The following is a 13,098-nucleotide window of genomic DNA, read 5'->3' as shown; positions in this document are numbered from 1 at the left end:
TACTTCCTGACTCAGTGACACATGGCAGTGACGTATTGGGATTGTTCAGTCTGGCCCAGAACTGGTTGTGTTGGTAATACTGACCTGAAACGGCACAGTTCTGGAAAAGTTGCTGATTTAAATGGCAAATGTCCTTCACTATTCTACTCTGTGGTCTGTGCAGATGGTTGTAATCTCACTTGGGAGTGGCCTGTTTGTCAGGTGTCAGGATGTGCTTTAGGACAAACTCGCCCACCAAGATGCTTTTCACCCTTTCTCCAGAGCTTGTTTAAATCTAACACTACAGTCTAACCTTCAAGTGGATCAAATCTTTTTAATTCTGTTTGAGAATCTGAGCTTTGTGTGCTCCATTTCATGCATTTCTCAAGGCCTGCCAAGACTAGCAGTTCCGTAGTGTTCATTTTTCCAATCTGGTATCTGTAACTTGGATAGTCCGGTGCTTTTTCATAGCACAAAGTCCAGCTAGAGCACTTCCCCACGTTCTTCATCAGAACGAGCACATCTGCACTGAGAGCCTCTGTCTTATACTATGCTCAGTTAAAGTTTTGCTTCAATTACTGTTGTTTTTCTCAACAGGTACTTTAATGATTCTGAAGTCTGCATGCAGTAACAATCCCAGCTATATTGACAGATTGATTTCGGTTTTCATGCGATCCCTGCAGAAGATGGTCAGGGAGCACTTGAACCCACAGGCTACAGCAGGAACAGCAGAAACAAACACAGGTATTCCACTGCGTAGTTTAACAGTGTTAACCATCAGAGATGTTGGAAAGTATTAAAATCTCTTCATCCTAGGGGGGATTCAAATGACTTGCAGGGTTTTCTGTATGTATTGAAAACAACAGGAGCATTAGAGATAAATACTGCTGAAGTACGGAAGGATAAAAATGCACTTTGAGTTCCTATTGCCAACTTAAGACACGAGTTGCAGTGAGTGGTTGGTGAATGCTTGAGCTATGGCACACATATAAAAATGCTGAAGCTTTTTGAGAGTTGCTGGTACCCGAGAGAGAGGCTGACTGAGAGCCACTGCTTGAGAAATAAATGTGCTGAAGCTGATGTCTTTGTTTTTGTCCTAAAACAGCATCTTCTTCAGTCTGTACAGTTCTGTCTATCATCAAAGGAATTACATCATGAGCCATTGAAAAACTTGGATATTCCTATAGAAAGAGCTACTAAAGAATACTGTAATTTATGAATGAATAAGCTACTAAGGAAAACAATTATGAGGACATGCAGCCATTACATTTCCAGACTGTATTTAGTCACGTAAAAAACCTTGCAAACTTTTCAAACAATGAGAAAATTATTGAAGTTGACAGATAAGCAAAGCAGGAAATGAGCAGAACCAAATAGGTTATGCTGCATCACTGAGTACTTCTTTCACAAGTTGAATTGCAGTTTGTAGGTATTGGGGTTCTGTAACACCTTTCAGCAAAGCTTTATGGAGACGAAACCCCACAGGTTTGCCCTTTGGATTCTGAATGCGTGATTTCTATTTATTCATTTCTTTATTTACTGATGAACAGCTCTATGTCCCAGGTTGCTTAAGACTGGAAAGTGGTAACTCTGAAAATATTGTTTCTATTTCCAGGGATTTATTTCCAGGCAACAGATTTTATTTGTTGCCACTTTTGAAATTACAGTGGCTTATCTTGGAAATGTTTTTGCTAGGCATTTTAGGCATGTATATGCAATTGTAATTGTTTTTTGTATTCACAGCAGGTACAAGTGAACTGGTAATGCTAAGCCTGGATCTTGTAAAAACTCGCCTGGCTGTGATGAGCATGGAAATGAGGAAAAATTTTATACAAGCTATTCTAACATCTCTAATTGAAAAGTCTACTGATGCAAAAATTCTTCGTGCAGTGGTAAAAATTGTTGAAGAGTGGGTGAAGAACAATTCCCCTATGGCAGCTAATCAGGTAAACTGGGAAGGAAAAAATGATGACCGTGCTCAAATGAGTACGTGCAAGTTCTGTTGCAATTCATCAAGAATTGGCAGGGAAGATTGCAGTGACCTGTTAAATAAGCTAATGTATCCTCCATGAGGTTTTGAATATCCTGCATTCCACGTGAAATGAACGGGGGTTAAAGATGCTTAGCTTGTTTTAGACTTGTTTTAGCCAAAACATGTAACATTTGGTTTAAAGTAAAGGTTTAAAATGTTTCGCATTAACTTGGATAGAAAATCTTTCATCAGGAAGATGCCTCATGCTGGTTTAAGTCACATTATTCCTGTAACGTTGTGTGACCTTCTCAAATGACCATATTTTGTATCAGTTAGAGCTCAGTGATTGAAAAGCTAATGCTTTATAAAGGGACCTACCTTTATAAAAATATACATTAATTTTTTGTAACCATTTAAACTCTTGAACCTGTGTTTACCTGCTGTAGGGAACCTGCTTTAGCTCAGAGAGCTCCAGAGGTCCCTCCAGCCTCTACAATTCTGTGATTTAGTTATAATTCTGAAATTCTCTGGCTTGTATTTGAAGGATAAATGCTCGAGTGGCTGCTCTTTTTAAGAGTGGTGACCTTTTAGCAGACTCTCCCTCAGTGCTTTAGGAGTGAAAGAGTGATTAAAGGTGGTAGCTGAGATATACTTAAAATATGCCAGTTCTGTGCGTGTTTTAAGATGAATTGACAAAATTAATCATGTCTTCTTTTAACACAGACACCGACTCTCCGGGAGAAGTCCATTTTACTGGTGAAAATGATGACTTACATTGAAAAGCGTTTTCCAGAAGACCTTGAATTGAATGCCCAGTTCTTAGACCTTGTTAACTATGTCTATAGGTAATTATAGCAATTAATCATTTATTTCAGCTTATTGGTTCATCATTTGTACCATATATGACCCTTATAATGTGCCATCAATCTCTTTAGGTTAGAATTAAATGATTTTTTTCTAAGATTCAGAGTTGGTTCATTTCTCTGAAACCACAGTACATATTTACTGAAGTAAGTTTTGAAATAGAAAATCCTTTTTAAGCATCTTCTTTATGGATCTGCTAAAATACTCCCTTTACCAAGGTATTAGGGTATCCTTGTAGATGCTTGTATGTTTAATACAGTGGTGAAAGACGAAATCTCTCTGCTTTTATATCAATAGAGTATAAAAACTATTTTTCTTGGAAATCTATTGTAAAGTGCACATCCAGGAGATTTTCTTGGCAAGCTAAGCAATTGTGTTCTGTAATGTGATAAAGGAACTAGAACAGTAGCATATCAACAAATGGCAGCTGTGTTATTTTGTGGTTGTGATTTGCATTGCTTCAGCTGCTGTTTGCTGTCATTCTGTTTGCTGGTTAACTGTGCAAAGCGGTGGTGTAGTCAGAAATTCTTATCAATGAATGTTACTTTGCATTTCAGACAGGTACAGATGTGGCCAGAGTTGATACTATTTCACAATTTGGGCGAGTGGAATTGTATCCTGGAGGAGTTCATGATCATTTGGGGTGGTTTTCTATCAGGCAGCAGTGTTTTCTTTGCTGTTTCCCTCAAAACACCACACCTGGATGCATGCCACCCTATATGGACTTCCACAAACATCACCTCCCTTGGTGTTATGTGCAAAAGATTGAAGGCTTCTCTTTCTAATATCTGTCATTTCACCTGTATTTCTTCTAGGGATGAGAATCTTTCTGGCAGTGAACTGACTGCTAAACTTGAGCCAGCGTTTCTCTCGGGTCTGCGCTGTGCCCAGCCACTGATACGAGCAAAGTTCTTTGAGGTCTTTGACAATTCCATGAAACGCCGTGTTTATGAGCGCCTGCTTTATGTGACGTGTTCTCAAAACTGGGAAGCAATGGGAAATCACTTCTGGATAAAACAGTGCATTGAGGTAGGGAAATTACTCTCTTCAGAAATACAATTGGAGTTCTAGAAATGGGTGATATTCCACATTTTTCTTGGTTCGGTGTTAGAGGGTTAAGTAAAGAGGGTGCTGTAGTATGCATTATATGTATAGATGCAAAAAATACCAAGTCTGCTGCCTCAGATATATCTGAGGAATGGGAAGTCTGGTTTTTGGAAAGTGGCTTTCTCTGGGAAAACCCATCTGTTATAAATTATGGTGATTAGAAAGTAGAAGGTTTCAATAAAACTTTGGACAGAATACCTGCACTAGCAGCATGACACGTGTTAAGTGGGATAGCCTTGAAATGAGATTGGCCTTGTCCCAACCAAAGGTGCAAACCTTGGGGATTTAGAACTATATAAACTATTTACGTATTAAAACAGGAGTCTAGAGTGACTGTGAGCATAACTTTGAGCTCTTCAAGAGCTCTTTGTAGAGGCATAAACAGCAATGATTTTCTGCAACCTTTCTGGTAGATCTCTCATTGAGTGGGAGGGTCTGTATGCATTAACTGATTGAGGATGCTAAAGATGTGCATTGTAAGATAGAAAATACACAAATTAGGCACAGAATATTCCTATTCCTTCTGAGTTTTCTGGAGAGGCTTGAAAGGTACTCCTGATAGCACAGTCATGAACTTCAAAATGATGTCAATGAAATCAAATAAAGATGAAGTGGTATTGTTATATTTATTGAATAAATATGACAGATATTCCTTGGATGCATTAGAACTCCTGTGGATAAATATGAAACTGTAGGGGTATTTTCTCAGAAATACTGCAGTAAAAGTGTCTGTTGAAAAAGTCTCCTTGTTTTTTATTGTCTTAGCTCCTGCTGGCAGTGTGTGAGAGAAATACTACGATTGGGACGAGCTGTCAGGGTGCTATGCTGCCCTCTATCACCAATGTGATCAACCTGGCAGACAGTCACGATAGAGCAGCATTTGCTATGGTAACCCATGTCAAACAAGAGCCTCGGGAAAGGGAGAACAGTGAATCCAAAGAGGAGGTAACTTGCAGAAAACATTGTAGAAAATAAAACTTTAATGAGGATGTCTCTTCCTTGTTGCGCATCACAAAAAAATGGAGAATGCCTCAGAGGTGATGTGCAGAGCTTGTTCTCTATGCCTTGTTTGTGGTGCATTGTTTTCACCATATATCCATTCTTCAGAACTTGTGTTCGTTCATTTAGGCTTTTCTTGGTGTAGCATTCTAGCAATTCTGCTTCTGAACGTGAGCAACTAACTGGAGACCCAGAACAGGTTGATTGGAAGAGTACTTTGTATAGGGAGAAAAATAGTAAAAGGACTTATAAAATACCTTCATGCTTTGAGTTGTTTACTTCTGTACAGGATGTGGAAATTGACATTGAATTGGCTCCAGGAGATCAGACCAGTACACCCAAAACTAAGGAACTTTCTGAGAAGGACATTGGAAATCAGCTGCACATGCTGACCAACCGACATGACAAATTTCTTGACTCTCTTCGTGAAGTGAAGGTTGGTACAGCGCGGTTGGTTTTCTGATTAATCATTTTGATACTGAAATCTCCAGGCTGACCTTATCTTCTGTTTCTGAGTGTTGTTTTTAAGCTTATTTTTTTTTATATAGAAAACTCCTAGAATCTGATGTAATTTCTTAAACATTTTTAAACCACACGATTAAGCTGTTACTTAATTACGACTGGCTGCTGCATCCCTTTCTTACAGAGATGAAATTTCTTCCTCCTTTAAGTATGCTTAAACAGTTAAGAAAATTGCGATGGCAAAGTCAGAAGTGTGTCAGCACCTTGTGCTTACATAATTTATAAGGAGGTAATTTTAGCTGAAAGCTGTTCTGGAATATTCACAGTGGTAACACAGTGGTAAAGAAGTAACTCCATCATTTCTGTGGGCAAAGGTGTCAACTTTTTTTCCTTTTCCCTTCCTTTTTTCTTTTTTAAACATTTACAACAGTGAAGCAGAGTCTTGATCAACATGAAAATAGCATTAAATTAATTATACAGTAGTTTTCATTGCTGAAGGAGACGTTTTGATGTGTTGGTTGGAAAAGGCGTTTACATGACTGCTTAAACACTGTATAACCAAACTGTTTTCAGTGCTGTTAATTTTATTTCTTCCTCAGACTGGAGCACTGCTGAGTGCCTTTGTTCAGTTATGTCATATTTCTACACCGTTAGCGGAGAAGACTTGGATCCAGCTTTTTTCACGGCTCTGGAAGATCTTGTCTGACAGGCAACAACATGTGAGGATCTCTCTCTTTTAATAAACTGTTGTGAATGACTGGCTCTCCAGGAAAATGTGTACTGCACGGCTTGTTCACTTGCTTTGAGAAGTTTGCCATTTTTTGTGTCTGGTTAAGGCTGTACACCTCCATCTGTGTACATCTTTTAAAAGAAGGAGGGCCCTTCCATGTGCTAAGAGAATTACCCATCAAACGACACTATATTAACAAGGTTTTGAATCCAAATTTCATAGTGGTAAACTCTTTGTTAAGATTTGTCTGTCCTTATGTTTCCTTCCAGGCTCTTGCAGGTGAAATAAGCCCTTTCTTGTGCAGTGGTAGCCATCAAGTTCAGCGTGATTGCCAGCCAAGTGCACTGAATTGCTTTGTGGAAGCCATGTCACAGTGTGTTCCTCCCATTCCCATCAGACCGTGTGTCCTGAAATACTTGGGTAAAACTCACAATCTCTGGTTTCGTTCTACACTGATGCTGGAACATCAAGCCTTTGAAAAAGGACTGAGCTTACAAATTAAGCCAAAACAGACAACGGAATTTTATGAGCAGGAAAGCATAACTCCTCCTCAACAGGTAGGGTGCTAAACTGAAATACCTTATGAAATGTGAAGAGGAAAGTATAGTGACAGTGCAGTGCAGTAGCCCTGCTTTGTAAATCTTCGTATTTAGAAGCTTGTTGTAGTGTTCTTTTTCAGTTCAGTAAAGCAATTCCTGACAGTGGGTGTTTTGAACAGGCTTGCAAGATTGATGACGCTGTATCTTGCCTGCTTCTCATGCCTTTCTCTCAACTGGCATTGAAATTCTTACGTTTTCCTCTCGATCCTTCTTTCCGCTCTGCATTTGCAGCACTGTAAACCTGGATCAACCCATTTCTGCTCCTCACCTTAAATCTCACGTAGAAATGTCTGCAGCCTCTGTCTCCCTCAAAGGGGTCATGCTTTCCCTAGCAAGTTGGCTGTTGGTGCATGACCTTAACAAGTTAATTTGCTTTTATTTAGCTCGTGTCTGTACACAGGTGCTGCTGAGTTGAGTAGTCTGTCAGTGTTGGTGTGTAGCACAGAGAGAGAAATGTTCTGGATTGTTTCTCTGCTAAAGACTGACTTGTTGCTTTGTTAAACCATTTTGTGTTCTTTTATCTGATATTTTAAGGAAGACCACCAACAATCAGTGTAGAGACCATAGGTTGTTTTTTTGTCATGCAGTGCAGTATTGTTCTTCTCAGTACTTGGTTGTTATTAATTTTGTGCCTTCCACAATTTAAAAAAGGCTTTTTAGAAACAAATCTTTATTTTCAGGTCTGTCTCAACTTGCCTTAGTATAGAAGATGTCTTTGCTTTTTACTATGCTTTATAGTGAAAATTGGGCTGCAGAGAAACATGTGCTTGATGTTCTAGGAAATCCTGGACTCCCTTGCTGAGCTGTACTCGTTGTTACAAGAGGAGGATATGTGGGCTGGGCTGTGGCAGAAACGCTGCAAGTTCCCGGAGACAGCAACAGCCATTGCCTATGAACAGCATGGCTTCTTTGAGCAGGTGTGCCCTCAGTGTTGGAAGCAGTCTGGGTCGTTCTGCTGTTAGGGTGAACGTTCTGGTCGGAGACAAAACAAACTGAGTAGGAACGTAGAAAGCTTCAGTTATGTAAAATAACAAGTGAAGCTTCTCTACTGAATAAAGAAATAGTTGAAGGCCATGGCATACCTGGGTGAGGTAAGACTTTTGAGTACATCCATCAGCCTTATCACATTTGCAAAGCTACAAAATAATGGCTATTTCAGAAACAAGGCAACACTCAGTAGCTGGTGATTGTTTTTCTTTCAGTTTAGAATGCTTTCTTATTTTTCTTCAAGTAAATGTTGAGCTGATGTGTGTACAGCAAATAGAAAAAATAAAACACTGTGAATTTTCTTTAGGCACAAGAAACTTATGAAAAAGCAATGGAAAAAGCTAAAAAGGAGCATGAACGGAACAACGCTTCCCCTTCCATCTTTCCTGAGTATCAACTCTGGGAGGATCACTGGATTCGGTAAGACTTCAAAGCTGATGAAGCATTGCTACCCCTCAGTGGAAGAATGCCCTGCTGCCTTTAAGCTTTAGTTGCTGGGATACGCTTTGCTCAGACCTTTTAAAACACGGGGGAAACTTAAGGGAAAACAAACAAACAAACAACACCTACTTTTGTACTCCCTTAAGGGAGACACTCGTGTGTGAAGAGTGGTAAAAATGTAATTTGATATTGGTGATATCAGACTGGAGCTAAAATATATCTTCCTTATTTAAAACTGTTGTTACAGTAGACAGAAAATGCAGCTTATCTCAGCTCACAGATTTCTGTATTGTAGCTGGTAATAGATCCATCTGGATAAAATCTCTGCAGTGCTTGCAGAGCGGTTCGTGGTGAAACAAATATGCTGATAGTCTGATACCAAGCATGAAGACACTTTTATTATTATTATTAACATTATTATTATTACTGGTAAATAAGACTTACAGTGGTTTGATTTTCGTAGTTGCTCCAAAGAATTGAACCAGTGGGAACCTTTGACAGAGTATGGGCAGTCAAAAGGTCATATAAATCCTTACCTGGTACTGGAATGTGCATGGAGGGTCTCAAACTGGACTGCTATGAAGGAGGCTCTGGTGCAGGTGAGTGAGGGCTTTTAGTGTTCATGTTTGGTTTAATATAAGGCTTACTGAATCAGACTGGTTTGAACTGGAAGGAAACAGAAGTCCCAACAGGCCCAAGTGGATCGGGCTGCCTTGTCTGATGGAGTTCTGGTATGGCAGGGGTTGATGTGCCACAGGCCTTGTGGGCATGTCCTTCATCTGAAGGAGAAGAGATGTGCCTTTGTGGTTGTGTATTGTTTTAGAAAGCAGCACTATGTGTGTAGCTCGTTAGAAACCAAGGAACTTGTGTGTAGCAAGTGGAGCAGTTATCTTCCTCATTTGGAGAAGAATAGAATACACTGTTTGTACTTTCCTGCTATTGACCTTCCTGATTCATTATTGAGCTCATTATTGTATTCTGCTTGTAATTCATTTTGCTCAACAACATGCATTTGTAGAACATTTAACCTTCCCTTTGTCCTTGCCTTAGTTTTACTCATGAATTGTGTGTTTGTTACATCTGTGTGCCTGGAGAATGAATCTGTGCTGTCTGTCTGCCTAAAGAATGAGTGCTCCATCAAGTTTTGCCCGTAACAGTGTTTACAGGCACAGGCATGCTACGTAACATAACATTGCAGAAGATGAAAATCTGCAAGTTGTTTTTTCTTTCCAAGTATTCATAAGCATCTTTTGTGTGTGTGTATGTGTGTAAATGAAGTTTGAATGGCCAGGGAAGCATGCTGTTAGTCTGTGGTTAGCTAAAGCAGAAACATAAATCAGATGTGGAATTGAAATCTGAAGGGTGACAGTACTGCATTAAATCACAAGTGGAAGGGAACTTGCTGATCTTCATTGCACTGTTGCTATTTAGTGTGACGTTACTGGGATTACTCTGTTAAAGGTGCTAGAGTTTGGAATAAGAGAGCAAACTTCATATTTAAAGTATAATTTTACTGATGAAGCTCTGAGCAGAACCTTTTCCTTTTTCGTGTTGCAGAGGTTTACCCAAATTAATTACTCCCTCCCATCGCTGGGCTTCACTGTTGTGCCATTGCTGTTCCAGTTTGAAGCAGTAGCTAGCATTAAAAAATAGTCTGTAGGATTGACAGCTGCCTGCCTGGTTGCATAGTGTTTGCAAAAGGTAGAAACATACTCAGGAAAACACTGAGCTTCCATAGCTCCAGTCCTGACAGGGTTGAGAGGCTGTATGCAAAATATCCTAGCAGTGCGTGCTCCCTGGTGGTGGCTCATTCTCCTGTGACCCAATGTGTGTCTTTCCTTTCTTCAAAATGAGACTGAATATTCCAGTTACATTTTGTTAATGTTGTGTCTATTCTTTTGCAGTGCTGGTTGTGTAGGTGCGTGCAGTCAGTGAGTTTTGCTTTAAAGGCTTAACAGTGAAAGCAGGAAAAGATGTTTAATTAACGTAAGGCCGTGTTTTGTCAGAACCTAAATTAAAGGTGTCCAGCAGTAGCATTTCAAATTGAGCTTTCCCGTGCCTGTAGCACTGATGGTTGGGGTGAAGCAGTTGCCTTAAGGATGCTTTGTAGCATTTATCAGTCCACGTGAAGCCAAATCTGTACGTAGTGAGTTGTACTGCAGCTGCAAAAAGGATCTAACAGGTGATACTGGCATTTTAATTAACTTCTCTTTAAAAAACTGATATTTAGTGTATAAGCATGCAACTTCACTGGATAATTATAGAATTAATTATATATTAATTATAGAAACAGTGTTATTTGAAAAACCTCTGCAGCCTAAAATAAGAACTCCATTGCACGGCGTATTTTAAACCTTGAGGTATGAAATAGATCACGTCTGACAGGTTCTGGTTTTGGAAATGGATTGGAGCAGAAGAGACAGCCACAAGTAGCTGCTGATGGGCTGCAGTGGCAGTTACATCTAATGAGGTATTTTTCAGTAATGGGCTGTTCACAAATCGACCCGGGAGGAGATGCTGCTGCAGCCATAGATGGAGCTTCTGTGGCTGCACTTGGACTCCCTTACAAGATGTGTCAGGACACGTGTTTGCATAACTATTAGGATGTGAAGAACGGTGGATTCTGTGCTGCTGTACTCGTGACTCCAATTTTAGTGGCATTCTGTGGCTGTTCTTCGAAGACTGACTTGGAAAAAACTTATTAGATGTACTGTTCTATGAATCTCCATGGTTGATCCCTGGGTCAGAAGAGGGTCAGAAAGCATGGCAAATGTGTACCAGTTTCCATAAATCTTTGTGAAACGTTTTAAGTAATCTACCTATTAAAGCAGAGCTATTAAAATACCATGTGGCCTTTGATAGGGCCCAGGACTCATTTCCATTTGCTCGTGTTGCCGTTGTGTGTAATGATCCAGTAGATAATGTAATAAAAAAAGAGATGATTTTCACAGTGTAAGTGTAAGGTTGCTACCTGGCTGTTTCTCTTTGCGGTCTCAGGCGTGAAAGCCAATTCAGGATAAGCAGAAATAACAGCTGTAATGGTTAAGGTGCAGTACATCAACAGGAAGGTAATGTGGAGGGATTTCAGTGAATTAAGGATTTCCTTGTCGGGCATTTGAAGTGCTTTGCCATTTTTAGTTGCTGTTCTTCTACTAGTTCATGATTTTTTTTTTTTTTTTTTAGAAAATGGCTTAAAATTGTATTTTAATCAGTATTGACACCTGTGTTTAGAAATGGTTTTGATGTAAATGGGAAGGCTATGTGTAGATGATTTAAAAAATACATCATCTGTTTATTCTGATCAAGTTAGCAGGCAGTTAGGAAGTATCATGCTGGCGTAATATGCTGACATATAGGGCCAGTATCTGTCTGTGTGAGAAGCTGACTTGCTTGTTCTGGAGCCCCCGAAGCGTTTTGGAAGCAGTGGGCTGCCTGCTGAGAAGCACTGTCTTTCTTTGCAGGGTGGGTTGGTTGGCAGGGAGCTTCGTGCTCCTGTTGCAGGACTGCTCTCAGCTTGCTGAGCTGGCTCAGCTGTGCCCTGGCTGCCCGGTAGCATGCCCTCAGCAGGTTGTGTGCAGCACTTGTGCTGAGCTGGCAACTTCTTTGCCAGCCTACCCTCACCAGTCACTGTTAGAGCCTTGAGTTCCTCTGATGACAAATTATGGTATTTTACTCTGATATTTGTAGAATATTTCTAAACAAAGTAAGGAACCTGAGTGTTTAAGAATTCACAGAAAGCATGTCATGTCAGAGAAGCCTGCACTGAAGCACGACTCATCTCTACTGGACTTTTTTCCATTTCATTACCAGGTGGAATTGAGTTGTCCAAAAGAGATGGCTTGGAAAGTGAACATGTACAGAGGGTACTTAGCAATCTGCCACCCTGAGGAGCAGCAGCTGAACTTCATCGAGCGCCTGGTGGAGATGGCGAGCAGCCTGGCCATTCGGGAGTGGCGGAGGCTTCCCCACGTGGTCTCCCACGTTCACACTCCCCTTCTCCAGGTAAGAACTGAAAGTTTGTGTTCTCAGTTATGTTCTCCTAGAAGTTAAGCCTGTTGCTAGTGAAGGACTTTGTGGATGAGGCTTTGCCATTTTTCTTTTCTGATTTGCCATTCTGCAGGTATAAGTTTGTACTGGAAAGGCTGGAAGTTGTTTTTATCTTCTTCTTTTCCACAATAGGTCAGGTGAACTGGACTGGTGTGCCACTGAGCTCCTTCAGAGACACTCAGGTTGGAAGGTTGGAATGGCAGATTGAGCCCATTGTGTGGGTTCTGCAAACACATTGGTGTTGAGCGTAATGGTAGAAACAAAGTTCCTTAGTGCACATAAAAAGCCTGGTTTTCAATCATTATTTCTCATTTTAAGTTGGCCCTTGGGAATGTAGTAGAAGCCATAGTAAGCAGTGGGAAATGGCATTAGGAAGGAGAATCTTCTCTGTATTATGTGATACTTCTGATTGTACAGGGAGAGACTTGCGTAGATCTTCAGTAAGAGAGTGTGGATTGTACTAGATGAGCTCATGTGTACTTCAAATCTCCAAGCATTGGTCTTCAGCTTTACAGAATACCTCACGAGGTCGTTTGGCAGGTTCTGATCAGTACTGCCTTAAAATCCTTGCAGTAATGTTGTAAAAAGAATTATTGTGCTTAATTATGTTGCTTCACAGATGGAAGGGCTTTGGGGTCACTGCTCCCCTCATCAAGTCTGATGCCAGCTGCAGGAAAGAGTATCTTTGGTCTGAGTGGGAGACCATTTCCAGTAATTCCCCTTGTCTGCGTGTGGGTGCCTACCTTCCAAATTTAGCTGTGCTGATTGAAATGGTGACTGCTTCCAACTAATTGGCTCATTTTAATTCCAATACATTACAGAGCTCTTGTGAGAGTAAGTCAGCTGAAAGACTTGAGACAGCCGTAACCTTTGTCGTGGGCATTTTGCTGAATTGAGAGGGAGCAGGTCAC

At 40.4% G+C, this 13,098-nt stretch overlaps 1 protein-coding gene across 5 annotated transcripts in view; it reads left to right on the top strand.

Annotated features, from left to right (window-relative positions):
• TRRAP (transformation/transcription domain associated protein) overlaps positions 1–13,098 on the top strand; it is a 71,563-nt gene that overhangs the window by 35,677 nt on the left and 22,788 nt on the right. For all 5 annotated transcript variants that reach the window (XM_065732948.1, XM_065732951.1, XM_065732949.1 and 2 more), the window contains exons 46-57: positions 577–723; positions 1,723–1,925; positions 2,675–2,796; positions 3,631–3,844; positions 4,688–4,867; positions 5,211–5,357; positions 5,983–6,102; positions 6,383–6,670; positions 7,492–7,629; positions 8,007–8,119; positions 8,604–8,739; positions 11,951–12,142. In XM_065732948.1, coding sequence (XP_065589020.1) covers positions 577–723; positions 1,723–1,925; positions 2,675–2,796; positions 3,631–3,844; positions 4,688–4,867; positions 5,211–5,357; positions 5,983–6,102; positions 6,383–6,670; positions 7,492–7,629; positions 8,007–8,119; positions 8,604–8,739; positions 11,951–12,142 — 2,000 coding nt within the window. The remainder of the gene's footprint in view (positions 1–576; positions 724–1,722; positions 1,926–2,674; positions 2,797–3,630; positions 3,845–4,687; positions 4,868–5,210; positions 5,358–5,982; positions 6,103–6,382; positions 6,671–7,491; positions 7,630–8,006; positions 8,120–8,603; positions 8,740–11,950; positions 12,143–13,098) is intronic.

Source organism: Cyrtonyx montezumae, unplaced genomic scaffold (assembly GCF_038088225.1).
Source record: "Cyrtonyx montezumae isolate F1298 unplaced genomic scaffold, pur_monq_1.0 scaffold_16, whole genome shotgun sequence".
NCBI classification, from domain to species: Eukaryota; Metazoa; Chordata; class Aves; order Galliformes; family Odontophoridae; genus Cyrtonyx; species Cyrtonyx montezumae.
Note: the sequence above shows the minus strand (reverse complement) of the source record. Positions and strands in the feature narration are given on the sequence as shown.